The sequence below is a fragment of the Sinohyriopsis cumingii genome, chromosome 9 (genome assembly GCF_028554795.1).
Source record: "Sinohyriopsis cumingii isolate HCF-2022 chromosome 9, ASM2855479v2, whole genome shotgun sequence".
NCBI classification, from domain to species: domain Eukaryota; kingdom Metazoa; phylum Mollusca; class Bivalvia; order Unionida; family Unionidae; genus Sinohyriopsis; species Sinohyriopsis cumingii.
This window is the reverse complement of record NC_142969.1, coordinates 122326272-122341581: the sequence shown is the minus strand read 5'-3', so window position 1 is coordinate 122341581 and position 15310 is coordinate 122326272. Positions and strand designations below refer to the sequence as shown.

Here is a 15310-nt window from a genome sequence, read left to right as displayed (position 1 = left end):
AAAAAGTAGCAGCAAATTTAATCTAGATCTACTCCATGTGGGATTTTTTTTCTCCAATCTACAGCATTGTGGCAGTAGCATAATTAATCCCAGGGGAGGTAATACACGTTCAGGCGTATATTACAGAGAGTCAAATTTGTGAGACTTTGACTTCGAGCTTGAGATTTTTTTTCAGATAATTTGAGCATACAGGTCTGATTTTCAGCCTCATAAGTGTAAGGAAGGAAAAAGCAATTGTCCAGCAGTTTGGACAAGTCAAGTAGACCCGAAGGCTAGACGTTACAATCGATAATTTTAACGTCTTAAACATTTCACGTGCGCGAAGAAGACTTCACAATCATTTATTCACTAGATTAGGCAATTTAGTTGTATAAAAAATGGGACCTCTACGTAGAACTGGCAAACGATTTGTTGTAAACAGCAATGTATGCAAGCGCAAGTTTGTGACATCTCTGGAGAAACTGTGCGGTGGCGTACTAAGGGTAAATGGCGCCCGGGGAGGCGATGAAGACACAAAGGGGTTTGACGTTTGGCGCCCGCCTCTCCCCACTAGTATTCTACTGGAAATCTGCACAATATAAACAACATTGGATGATGGCACCAATAAACTTGGTTTTGGTTTTGCAACATTGGTTTCATATGTAAATATATTCCAATTCAAGCAGCTGACTACCTCTGACATCCAGTTTCATTTTCAGTATGAGTTTATCTAATGTTTATGTTTAGCACGGACATTCTTGTCAAAATCTTGCCGGAATCGCGATGAAAAGGACAATATATGTGTTTCTTAATAATTGTCTTCACCCAAAGACACACCAAGCTTTGGTACAATAGTAATAACCTTATAGCAAATTAAAATAATTAGTCTTTTTATTGATCATATATTTTAAGAAGAAAGAAAAAACATTTCAAAAGAGTCTAGTATATTTATTATCTGTGTTTTTAGGTGTCATTTGTATTACACGAAGCCAAATGTCATAGAACATAGAATTTAATAGTTCAATTTGTAACCCACCAAGCAATTAAGACCGGAAGCTTGATAAATTGACAAATGAAAATTTATTATCTCAAATTTTGTTCGGTAAACGTATCTTTATAGTACACGAAGCCATCGGACTCGGAGCGTTGTTTAACAGCCCCAATTTTTGAACAGCAATTAACAGGGAACGTTTGATAACTGATTGATAATGTTTCGAAAATTTGAATTAGATTCATTGCTAAAATGAATGAATAATATGGGGCAAAATAGCTATGTCACGGAGAGATTGGGTCGGGTGGAGTCACTAGAACGTCAAATCTGACCCTTCTTTATATTTTGTGCTGTAGTGGACTCTCTCTTCTCTGTCTCTCTCTCTCTCTGTCTCTGTCTGTCTCTCTCTCTCTCTCTCTCAATGGGATGTCAGATGGCAGGATTCGGTGAATTTTATGTTTAGTTGACTATTAACTAATAGTAAAATACATACCTTTTTCATATTCTATTGGCATGATGCTATTTTCTACTTGTTTAGCACCTACTTTAATCTTTCTCTATTCGTTCCCTCCTCCTCTCTGTTATTCTTGCTGTTTAAGTTGGTAGATCTTTTTGAAATCATGGTTAATTTTTAAAAAAATGCAATGAAATTGACTTTCTGCTCTAACTCGATTTCCTTTAGACCATTTTCGAGTGACCTCTCGAATCTACTATCTGTCACTTTGTCTGTCTGTTTGTATGTACATGTTGTGACTTATTATTTATCCTTTAGGTAATATCCGTGTAGATACATTACTATCGATACGCGTAGATACATTAATATCGATACGTGTAGATACATTACTATCGATACGTGTAGATACATTAATATCGATACGTGTAGATACATTGATATTGATACGTGTAGATACATTCATATTGATACGATACGTTTACATCAGATGACATGTTTGTGAAGAGAACCATTAACAGAAGCTCGTTTTACTCAGAGAATTTGATCAAGCAGTTATTAAAAAAATAATCGCTGCATGTGAGGGTTTTCCATCCGATACACGGCATTATTCAAATACTTCATGTCTTCAGCTGTGGCGAATAAGATCTGGACATCGCCTCTCTCTCTCTCTCTCTCTCTCTCTCTCTCTCAATGTGTTGATGATGTTATATATAGCATTATCATTTGACGTTTAGATGATTAAGAAATTGCTTTGATGGTGATATAATTTTTTCATGATGCTGAGAAGACTGCTGCATCCGATGATGACAAACTTCATTATCACGCTCAATAATGAGATAAAAATAGTCTGCTTGAGTAAATCATAATGACACAATAATTCTTTTAATTGAAGACATATAAACTCGTGTAAAAATCAATCTATTCACAAACAATCCATATAAATCGCATTGCAATTATTTATGTGCCCGAACACGTTGGTTTAGACTCTTTATAGGGATACTTTGGTAAGGTCCGATTATTACTTTCCCAATATTAATCATCTAATTATTAGCTGAAGGTACAAAACTAGTAAATAACTCAAGAGTAGGAATGCTAAAATATAAATAAACAGTTATAATGTTCTACTTTCCCTCTATGATTGCAGTCATGACAGTCAATTTTAGTGTTTACTGGGGTTTTTCCCCCATACATTTTGACAAACGTAGGGTCAAACTACGACTTTGAAGACAGACTACACGTATTCATCACCTTCAAAAACGTAATTGTTTTGAAATCTGACCTTTTCAAAATGCCAACAACTCAGATAATATGCATGTATATAAATACACCATAAACATACGCGAACGGTTTGAGCAGTGAGATTTACATGTGTGTGTGTGTGTGTTTAGTAATGCATACATATGCCAATATATGTATGTGTGTGTGCTTAGTAATGCATACATATGCCAATATATGTATGTGTGTGTTTAGTTATGCATACATATGCCAATATATGTATGTCTGTATTTAGTAATGCATACATATGCCAATATATGCATGTCTGTGTTTAGTAATGCATACATATGCCATTATATGTATGTCTATGTGTTTAGTAATGCATGCATATGCCAATATATGTATGTGTGTGTGTGTTTAACAATGCATACATATGTGAATATATGTATGTGTGTGTGTTTAGTAATGTATACATATGCGAATATATGTATGTGTGTGTATGTGTGTGTGTGTGTGTTTAGTAATGCATACATATACCAATATATGTATGTGTGCATTTATGGAAAATCTTAATTTTTCGTGAAATTAAACGAGAGAAAAATTATATTGTTTAATTTAATTGTAAACCCCATTCAATGATATTTGTTTAAGCGACTTTTTTCTTCTTCATTTTTCAGGGATTAAAGGGGTTCTATTCTATCCACTGTCACACGAAACACTGGACACTATAAGCGGTAAGACATTCAATGTTATAATAGTTCTGTCCAGGGCAATTACATGCAAATCCACCTTTAAAGCATTACGTTTCTGACAGTATTAGTTGATGCTTCAAGCTCAGACGTATTCAGAACAAAACGTTAACTATATAGAATTACTTTGTTGGTAAAATGTGTTAATATTGATCACCAATCAACTTAAAATATTAGTTAGCAAACTGCAGACGTGAAGGAAAGTTTAGCATGGTAAATTATACGTACATTATCTTACCGAAGTAAACGAACATGTCACATGTATATAATGAATGATGGCAATAAAATTAAAAATAAACAATAAAATTAAACAAAATCGTTGATTAAAGACGGACATAATGTTATGTTTGATGCGTTTTTGTTGCTGTGTCCTTTCATTTGTAAACTTACAAGACAAAATAGCATTTAGATTTTGGAAGTGAATGATACTGAAATAAGTGTAACTCTTGTCATCTGAAAACGTAGTCTATACGACGTTATGATGTATATAGGTAAATAGGTACACAGGTAACAATAGAGATTAAATAATCCCCACGCAAATCCACAGTAATAACGAAATAACAACAACGCACCATTCCCCTCCCACTATAAAAATAGCAAAGCGGTCCGAAAGATATTATTTTCAAATTTTTTCCTATTATTTCAGAAGAAACGTTTTTATTTGGGCCCGACAATGGTGACAAACTATTAAGAGATGTTGACGATGGGTGTTCCCAGGTTACAAACAACTTTATGTTCCCGCTATTTAAGACGCTTCATAGAGAAATCTTTGTAAGTATATGCACATTAACGTTGATATATTAAAACTATTCAAAGTAAAGCCTTAAAAGAAAAATGATCTTATTTATGACGGTATTCTTCAGCAGATTTACATACGAGACATTGCAATTTCTCTGGTTTTTAATTTATCGTCAAAACCATTGTTATTATCAAGTTTTAGGGTTGAGGGTTGATGAAATTTTTAATTCTCTTTCGCTAGAAGAAAATAAGATACGGAAGATTGTTGCATTTTGAGCCTGTCTCAACAGTACTTACAACAAGTTCACTCTTTTTAAGCTTACCATGGCTTGACATGAACAGTGCACAAAGTAATTAATTAACTTTCATAAATTGTATTTGAAACGAGCACGAATGTAACATTCTATTTATCTGACGCCGATAAGCACAACATTTATTTAATAAACATTCACCTAATAACTTTCAAGTTTTATTGAAATCCTTGGACATTATATCTTCGTTTTTCAGAACGTTCTGAAATCATTTGTTTACGTGTGCAGTATCTGAAAAATATCTGTTCATAACCAGTAATTACAGAGGAGGGTCATACGATACGATAATATTGTCCCTGCATTGTTCGCTAACAGATGAGCTCGTGATCTGTTGCTTTTGGATAAACTTGTGTCGTTTAAATTTTTCGTTTGAAGTTTTGAAGTTTGTGTGTATATGCTGAGAAAGAAGAAAGAAGAATATTACTCCATTAATGGTCGACATTGGTCATTTCCATTTCATACGAAAATCGGTTTGATATTTTCTCAATACCTTTTTTTTGAGACGGAGATCTATTAATTGACAGCAGCTGTCATGAACAAAGCCAGTCTTATAGCTGTTTACCTTAGTTTCTTCACGGTGGACAAGCGAGTTATTTACTTCTCTCAGTATTAGTGATACTTTATATTTACTTTAACACCATGAAAATATATTCATTTACTTTTGCCCAAAGTTCGAAAGTTTGAAACATTTCTTTGATGTGCTATTCTTGATCATTTTTATTCCCAATTTGCATAACCATATTGTGAGTTTGGATTATATTATCCGTCAAATAATTCTTCCTCATCGTTACAGGTTTGCAGCAATGGTCTAGTCACCATTGAAAGACCATACATTACTTCAAATATCCTGAAGGGTTTTATGTCAATGTCCCCAGAATTCGATGTACTCATGCCATACTACACAGACATTGAACTAAGGAATGACGGCGTTGTTTACTACCAAGTAAATGACGCTACAAAAGACGATGACTTCCGAATACGACCAAATGTTATCAAGGCTGAGTCATATGTTCGAGATATGAAGACGAACACAAGGTACTTCGAGGCCCAATTCCTACTGCTAGTCACCTGGCATAAAGTTGCACCGTTTCCAGCCCAGAACCGTTTCAATGAGGTATGACGCATCCTTTATTTTGTGTAGTCGTGAGATATAATTCAGAAAACTTCTAGAAGGTACTGCCAATTGATTACTCTTTGGATCGCCAAATCCTTAACAATTGTCCTTTGTCTCAATAAACTTCGTTTAAATGTATACAAATATTAAATCATTCTGGGAATGATATTTCAATTGCATTGCACTATTTAAGAAAGTGGGATATACAGTAATGAGTGTGAACATGAATAGGTTATGATTAACATAATAAAACATATTATAGAAAAAGATGACATTGTTTATGATGAGAAATGTGACAAAATCTTGCAATATCATTTATATATTTAACCACGCCAGTAATTTTGGTTTCTTTTCATCTAAGATGGTAAGAATTATTGATAGCAACCGAGGCGTAATTAAACCTCTATCTTAAATTACTTTCATATCATAACACTTTTCCTTGCGATCTTTTAATGAAATACCAACTTTCTAACTCTCGTTTAGAAATAGCGAATGATGTGTGTTACAGTTTACAACGATAAACACGTTTTCCTTCTTGTTGCAGACCATGTCATTTCAAATGGTTCTTGTTTCTGATGGCTTGGATACGTATGTTTTCTACATATACTTTGAACATGAAATGAATCTTCGCGTTAACAATGTCATTATTGGTTATATGATGAGATCTGGACAGACCACCCAGCACTTCTACTCATCGACACCTTCTGCATGGAATATTGCAAACCTTTTACGAAAAAATGGTGAGCAACATTTTTATATGGTACAGTGAATTACCTATTCTTCGTGGGGCACCAGTTTTCGTTAATTTTGTGGCTGCTTCAAACAAGAATTTTAAGAATCAACGACAGAGCCGGTTCCTAATCCAGATTATATAGATTCCGATAAAATTATGTTTTTGTTGCAATAATGCAAAACTTGACACCAACAAAACCGATTGAATTCAGAGTGATTATTATTAACAGTCATGTTCATTACGTTCATCATGCTCTATTACACTAATACATTTGTGCTTCATTAGACGTATTCATTGTAACTTCAACATGTGGTATTCAAATCTAAACTTATATATTTTTATGTGTGTAGATTCCAACAGCAGAAAGGGTGTATTTCCCTCAATTTATATTGCAATATTTTCAAAACTAATGTCGGAAACGTTCGTGCAAAACATCGTGCAAACGAAGAAACACAAACGGAAACAAAACGTATTTTATTTTGTATGTTGTAAAAAGATTAAGGTTAAAATTGTATTTTACTTAGCATCATAATAGTAATTTTCTTGTACAAGTAAAATGATAAAACGACAAGAAAGTATAGGATATTCTGTGCGTATAATGATGCTTGTAAAAGAACCGCATCATTGCAAGTGGCTCAGCGAATGTTGTCATTTGCTTGTTATCATTGCCTAAGGGTATTTTCTTTATTAAGGCGGAAAAGGAACAATTTTCTATGAACTTACCAATCGTCCAAATGAAGATAATTTACCCAGACACAACTGTATCAAATGGTACTCAAGAAACAACCCAGGGAAGGCATTATACAACGAATCCATGTCCCAGATGCCCGACTGCCCATGCACTATGGACTTTCTTCGAAGAGATCTCAGATTTACAAACCTACGTTTAAGGCAAGGTGATGCTCAGTGCAGTTACATGCGTCCATCTTGGTGGTTTAGACCATTAGGTGCTGGAAAGGTACATCGTTTTCTTTTTGCCTGTAATAAAATGTAAACATAAAGAAATATATTTATTAGTGTGATGCTTTATCTACCGAAAGAAACATGTTATATATCAGTGGTTATTTATTTAAGAATTAATTGAATAGGAAGAAAATATTGAAGTTAGCTGGAATCAATTGCTTAGCATAAATATTATTAAAAATAAATGAACACGTTACACAAACACCTATTGCCAATTAAGAGTACCTGAAGAAGGAAAATGCCTTATTGCCCTCGCAAGAACTAAAAAAATGTTATTATATGAATTTTTAAGGAACATACTTTTATTTATTGGCCAAAGTGTATGACAACTGTCTGTTCAGATTATATTACAAGAAGCAGATTTGGAATTTGTATGGTTTGCAGTCTTAAATTGTCATTAGAAATTCCAAAGTTGGACGTTTGTATTATTAATGTTGAGAAAATATTTCAAAACAATTTATTCAGATAATAATTACAAATAAATGTACATGGCTGTCAATTTCAGACATGTTGCTACAGCGATTCCATAGGTCAACACTTCGTGTCATCAGGACCTTATGCAGGGGGCTACGTCCGCTATAATCCATGGTTTTTTCAAAACTGGCATGTCAGAGATGATTTGGAAATGAGGGAGAACTGCTGCGACAAAAGCGACCTCTGCAACCTGTATCATGCGTTAAGACCCATAGGAAGCTGCTATACAACTTTCCCTCTGCAATTTGGTAAAGGCGGATACATTCTAATCTTGCCCGCATTCTGCGCTAATTCTTGTTTATCGAAAAAATATTACATTTGGTTATTCCGAACGGACCACTTATTCTCTCTCTCTCGTGAGAACATTCGTACGTAAGATAATCAGGAAATAGAGCATTTTTTAATATTTTCATTGTGTAGAACATTTAAAGAGTTTGTAGTGCGAAACACGCTGAGTTTTAAAATTTTCTCTCAGAATCTTAAATTGCTGTTAAGCCGATTCCTCTTGGGGTTGGTGTCGGAAGAAGTGAAATGATCAGAATGAATATAAACGTTTGAATTTTAAAACGTTATAATTTTATTTTCCGATGAGAAATGTATAACTATTCTTGGTCAGAACATGACGTAGAACTTTTAACATGGGTAGTCTGCCACGTTTTATTGTATTCAAGAGAACCAATGTTTTGTAACTATGATAAATGGTGTCTCAATAAAAAAAACAATCTTTGAATACAACACATATAAAACGGAAAGAGAGAGACAGATAGACAGACGTATAGAGAAAATGTCAAAGTACTTTGTGGAAACATGTGACTTGAGTTAATAACGTTTGCATAAAATAATTTCAAAATTTCAAATAAAATTACACTATCGAAGAAAATGCAGTATAATACAGTAGAAACCAAGAACATATTTGTGATTCATTTACCACTAGAAAAGTGTGAGTGAAGTGCAAATACAAACAAGGGAACATTTCAAACTGTTTCGTACATTTGACAAAGATAAACCTTCACTTCCAGGAAATTTCTGGGGAGATCCGCATATTCAGACACTAGATGGACGTACATACACCTTCAACGGCTATGGAGAGTACATTCTTCTTGACCTGGACTCGGATAATACTTCATTCATTCTTCAGGCGAGAACATCTCGAGCCGAAAAGGCAGATGGCAACGTGAGCGATGCCACGATATTTTCAGCATTCTCCGCCAAGGATGACCGGGGTGCTCAAGTGCAGGTGGAACTGAACAGCTCAAAAACAGGTTAAATTTGCTTTGTATAGTTATTGCAGCATATCCCCTACAATGAAAGGGAAAAGTTTTAACCAGTCGTATTTAGAATTGTATGTTCTGTTCTGATAGTTCGAATAACGAAATGTGTGTGCTTAACGATAATACAAAGAAAAAAACTTTATACTGTACATAGGTAAACTTAAGGATTCAAGACGTTATTGTGAAAATGAAGAATGTTGTTCAATTTCCCTCTTGAAAATACGTGAATTTAAACATAGCTTGATGCATACGTATAAACACAGGGATGCAAGACGCTGGTAGTTACTCAGCATTTGAACTCCGTCGTCGAAGGCTTAAGACTGGCTCTTCGTTCAAAAAGCAAATATCAAAGATCACCAAAACATAAATATATGTCAAGGTCATTCTGCTAAATGTGAAAAGCTCATCGATTTGGTTGTTTTGACAGTAACAGTATTCAAATTAAGAAGAAGAGAAGGAAAATAAAGCGTAGTACTCAAAATTAACATTCTGCTTCCAATTAAAGTTCAAAACAGAACTAAACAAAAAAAATTCTAAGGTTTCAAAACCGCGATCTCTTGACCTGAATGCAATTGCAGCACAGGACAACATTGTAGATGAGCCTGTTATTGGTAAAAATCAGTTGGGACGAGGATCGGGAATTGAAAATTGTTAGCAGACATTTGAAGATAATCAGTAACTAAGATGGATAACATTAAAAGACAAATATATTACTAAGTACCATAGACTTCATCCTTTGAAAATAACCAGAATCAAATTGATAATCTCAGGATTAATAGGAAACTGGCAAAATGATTACAAAACATCACGGTCATGAGACGATTATATGCCAACGGAATCCCTTTTTGTTAGTGAGGAGTTAAAACTGAAATTATGAATGATGCAATGGACGCAAGTGAGTAAAACCATACGATTATGCCAAAGATATCCGTCTAACTTTATGCGCACAAGAATATATTTGCAAATGAAAACCAGTAACCTAAGCTTAGAAGAAGTTGCAGTTGAACTTACTAGAAAAGAAAAGAAACTAAACTAATGGTCATCAATTAAAGCAACAATAGGAAAATCGCATCGAACGGAAACTACATCGGTTACCTTGTTAGCCCTATTTTTTGAAAAATGAAGGCATCATGAACAGGGTAAAAATCAGAATAAGAAACGCTTCCGCTTCATTTGGTAATATATACATCGTCTGGAAATCATGCAAATTATCTTTGTAGAATGAAAGAACAACACCTCTGTATAATATTTAAAGTTGAAGGATTTTAATGGAAAATGCCTACGTAAGATCAAGACGGCGAGGTGACCACATAAAGTGTAAACCAAAGGGGTCTGCGAGAGAACTGGAATGAATAACCTAAATGTAACAATCACAAATTAGCGTTGGATGTGTGGACAAAATGGGATTGACGATAAACAGCAATCATTCCTAAAGAGACTAGCTCCAGCTGGAGAAAGGAAAAATTGAAAGACCCAAATGTAGGTTGCGATGTTGAATCAGAGATGAAAGCAAAAGAAGACCTGGAGTAAATAGATATAATTCAGGACAGACTGTAATGGAGGTTGAAGCATTTTGCACTGACAACCGATTATTGAATGAATAAAAAGCAGCGTAACACTGCCACTGGGGTAAGCCAGAAACGTCCCACCTCTTGAAGATCATGACAGCATCGTAAGCGATGACACTTAATTGTGCCATAAGGGAGATAACTTTTATATAAGAAAGTACAACAAAGAAAAGATTGTTTCTTTTTTCTTAATCGAAATATTTACCAAACTTTCTCCATTCTCATTCATTCTCAGAACTGCTGCTTTAATTATAAAAGTCAAAACATCATTTGTAACATATTGCTGTATTTTATGTTACAGGTTTTTCAGTTTTTGCGAAGACCGGATCAAGTAACAATTTTGATGACTATACTATCTCCTTCGCAAACGAAACATCTTTTAGCGTTGATACCGAAAACGTATCTTTCTTCCGAGACAATGAAAAGAAGGCGTTCATCGCAGTATTTGCTTCAGGTATAACATTTCATAACTTTGATTTGATTTATAGTGCTTGTTTTGCAATTAATTTTATATATATATGAAAATAATCCCTATTCTTGTCATTTAGGTGAAGGGAAAAGAAAACAAACCAAAGTCCATCAATCCGTCTTTACATATGTTTGCACATTGTAATTAATCTAGAGTTTGTATGTCAACCAGATATGATTTGTAAATAGGAACTTTATTAAAACAAACACTTCATCCGTATTGTTAGAAGTTTTATTCCTTGACTAACTTAGACTATGTATGTAGTTGGTCAGTCGGCAACCACGAAATTAAAATTTCATTAGAATTACAGAAAAGTTCCATTTGAAATCCTAATTCATTGACATCTCGGATATTGAGCAGGGTTTATATTTTTTTCTCAGTTTCGGTCATATTATTGTAACTTATGTACGATTTTAACAATGCTTTCCTTGAATCTCTTGCCATCCAAAATCATGAAAAAGGGTACCTAAAATCTGCCAAGACTTTATCCCACATAAAGCAACATTTCCTGACCAGATTTCGTCAGGATTCTTGAAAGACATAACATCTTCAATATTTACAGACCAAACGTTCCTATTCCAAGCTTTATGGGAAAACGAATGGCCAATTGGGTTCAATCCTTACAAGTGAGAGGTCATCAGAATTAGAAAATAAGAGATGGACCGTCGCAGCCATATATTCCATCCATGGTCAAGAATACTAGGTCAAATTCTTTGGAGTCACCATCGATAGCACCTAATCATGGAACAGCCACATTGTCTCTGTTGCAAAGAATGCTAACAACACCACAGTCTTCATTCGGAGCAATATGTCCACAGGCTCCGAACAAGTAAAGTCAATGTGCAACAAATCCTTGGTACATCCGTTTTTAGAGTAAGCGTATACCAAAATCAAACATTACTAAATTTGAAGCAGTACAACGTACGGCGGCACGGTTTACTATTGACGATTATCCGCATTGGGATGGGAAGAGCGTCAAGTCCGACGATAACAAGCAAAAGCTGTTATAATGTATCGGATTTTACACCAGCTAGTTGACATCCCCGCAGCAATATATCCATCCAACAGCTTGCACTAGAAGATATTCATGCAGATATCACGTCCACTTCACCAGAGTTTAACGCAAATAAAGACTACTTCTTCCTATCAGAAATCTGCTTATGGAACTCACTGAAATCCAGCCTAGTCAACGCTAAATCCATCGATGCTTTCAGATTTGGGATTGGTGCGGACATAGCTTAGCTCCAAACTAGAGATGTTTTCCAAACGTTTTTAGCTGCACTTGGACCTTTCAAAACACGAATATACTTCACATCATGTGCGAGTATGATCCAGAGGAACCGAACAAATATTGGAATAATAATAATAATAATAATAATAATAATAATAATAATAACTTGTTCAATATAACTTGATCTGGCAATAAATACTTTTTGTAATAAGTAGTGGTGGAAAAAAAATTAAAATAGGGTTAAAAAGCTTTTATGGCCTTGTTTTATAATAATGCAAAATCTTTGCGATATATTGTTAACAAAAATGTTTTAACCCCTTATTCTGTGCTGAATTTTCCTGGTTAACAGGTATATCTTTGTAGCTGACGACAGAGTATTTTGTTTTGAAGTAATCCTCGTAATATTAGTCTTGTAATTATATATCTCTTTTCATAGGCATCTCCATGTCAGTCTCTATGGGAGTTAAAATGCTCACTGTATCCGTCGTTATCCCGACACTATTTCAAGGACAAACTAGGGGACTTCTAGGGAACTTCGATGGCAGCCGTACCAATGAGTTTATCTGTTCCAATGGAACAATGCTAAATGACAACATACGGGAAAGAGAGATTTTCCAGTTTGGTCAGAGCTGTAAGCCATGTTTTACGTATTCCAAATTGAATCGTTTCCGAAACGGATTGATGCATATATAATTGACATGATTAGGATATTTTAAGATACTAGCTACAACTAGGTTACAACATGCATTACTTTGGCCCTCTATGTATATACGGAGAATTTCCAAAACAAATCCTTAGTAAAAGAGTTTATTTTCCCCACTTTTATTTCATTACCTTCACCTAAAATGAATGAATGCGGCACTATACGTTACTCAGTATTATGAAAAGAATCATCAAATATTTGATAATATTTGCCTCATTATCCAAATTATTCGATGTTATGTGTAACTCTAACGAATGAAGATCTTAATTTACACGTACAGAGAGCATGTGCTTGGTATATAATTTTTCCTAACCAGAGAACACGTAGTTTATGACTCCATATATAGTTTGTCATTGCTGGGCGGTTTAGGGGACCTTAAAAGCATTGATACTTGAATGTTAACGGAGATAATGGAGAATTTGAAAGAGGCCTTAATAGCTCCATTCTACGTACAACCCAAAGAGCAAAAGGTGGTGGTCTCATACGATTTGAAATATTAGTCAAAGATCATTTCGTTCGAAAATTAAAACTGAACAATTTTCTCGAATTTACATTGTATCGATTTCTATAGATAGTTAACTGAATGAATGAATGAATTTGTGACGTAGCGCGTCAGATCTTCGCAGGACTGCAAGTTGAATAAAGCAGTGGCTCGATCGAAATTTCATTCCTGTTTGATAAGAAACATGGTCCAGCAGTCATAAAATTTCGGCCGTTTGAAGCGCCTTTCATAGTATAGAATGAACGTAAATTAACAAAATCATCCATAACGACATTTTTAGAGACAAACACTCTTTTTCCAGGGGCTGTCGATGGAACAAATACAATATTTCGCTATCCAACTGGAAAAACTCACACAGATTTTGCTCATCCAGACTATATCCCCAAATTTCTTGACGAAGCTGACCCAAAAGAGGTACGAAATGCAACTCTTGTATGTGGGGAACAAAATCAGGAATGTATATTTGACCTCGTGTTTACCGGAAACGATGATGTTGCGAAAGAAACTCATCGCATATCAGCTGAAACACAAGAGACACGGCTTCAAATAGGTTTGTCAAGATTTGTTACTAAGAGTACGTTTTTAAAAAGAAATCTGTCTATCATATTTACATATTATGTTTTAGCGAACAAGTTATAAACTCCTCTGTTTATAAACTTGTAATTACTATTCTTTTTCAACATCTATATATAGATTATCCTGATATATGTGGGCAATGCAGGTCTAGTATTAACTAAACTCTTTTTAAAAAAACTGTTATTCCTTTATGGGAACTTTGATTTAATATCATTCAGTATCATGAAAAGGATTTTTGTTGTTCTTTGAAAGCTACTAAAAGACATCGGATGTCCTTTTTGTCTGTACGTTGAAATGTTTCTCAAATCAGCGATCAAATTAGTGGATTGTTGCATGTCTATTACATAAGCACTAAACTCAACTTCTACATGTACTTGCAGAAAATGTGATTCCGCACATAGAAGGACCAAATGTTGTAGAAGTACATATGAACACAGTCGTAAGCTTTTCTGTAGAGGGCGTAGATGATGGGATCATTGGGTATCGTTTTATTAAAAACAACGTTGGAGCCACACTTCAGTTAAATGATCATTGTGAAGCAGTTGTAACATTTTCGACAACTTCCGATTCCACCATAGAAATAAGGTATATCTTTCACACCGATTTAATCAGCTTCTAGGAAGTTCAAAAAAATTTTTCGACCTATTAAAAAAACCCACAAGATGATAAAAAAGCTTTTTTCCTGAAGTATCTTATATTGCCTTGGATGATAGTTTATGCGCAATAAAAAGCAAAGTAGTAATGTGGGCAGAAAGTTGTGCGTTGTAATTTTGCTGTACTTTTATCTGCATGTTTTTACCAATTACTTATTATTCTGAGTCTGAGGATGGAGCATCATTCTTTTGTCTGCAAGTCCTAATTATTTCACCCTTTTTAGCATCATTGCAGAGGACGACAAAGGCGTACTATCGAATCAAATTGAACCAACAATCGTGTTTTGTTCTGGATGCAACAATAGCGGCGACTGCGATTACACCTCATACAGTATCGACAACCGAACAACGGCTAAATTTAAATACGCAAGATGCGTCTGCAACATGTATTGGTCAGGTGAAGCACACATAATAATAGTAGTGAAATAAAATTCGTATTGAAACCGGATACCCAATAACTTGAAATAAAACTTAGAAAAATATGACTATTCACAGGATTAAAAAAAGTTCCTCATAAGACACAGTATTATTACCAGTTATCTCCCCAAATGAAGTGTTTGGTTAAATAATAAATTGCATTTACTGCATGAATACGTTCAGGGTTATCTTGCTTTTA

At 34.5% G+C, this 15310-nt stretch overlaps 1 protein-coding gene across 3 annotated transcripts in view; it reads left to right on the top strand.

Annotated features, from left to right (window-relative positions):
- Window positions 1–15310, top strand: part of LOC149792815 (uncharacterized) — a 77501-nt gene that overhangs the window by 21684 nt on the left and 40507 nt on the right. For all 3 annotated transcript variants that reach the window (XM_089971269.1, XM_089971268.1, XM_089971267.1), the window contains 12 exons: window positions 3317–3373; window positions 4035–4159; window positions 5231–5551; window positions 6096–6291; window positions 6977–7242; window positions 7753–7969; window positions 8741–8983; window positions 10862–11014; window positions 12697–12891; window positions 13767–14015; window positions 14422–14626; window positions 14919–15091. In XM_089971269.1, the coding sequence (XP_089827395.1) occupies window positions 3317–3373; window positions 4035–4159; window positions 5231–5551; window positions 6096–6291; window positions 6977–7242; window positions 7753–7969; window positions 8741–8983; window positions 10862–11014; window positions 12697–12891; window positions 13767–14015; window positions 14422–14626; window positions 14919–15091 (2400 nt within the window). The remainder of the gene's footprint in view (window positions 1–3316; window positions 3374–4034; window positions 4160–5230; window positions 5552–6095; window positions 6292–6976; window positions 7243–7752; window positions 7970–8740; window positions 8984–10861; window positions 11015–12696; window positions 12892–13766; window positions 14016–14421; window positions 14627–14918; window positions 15092–15310) is intronic.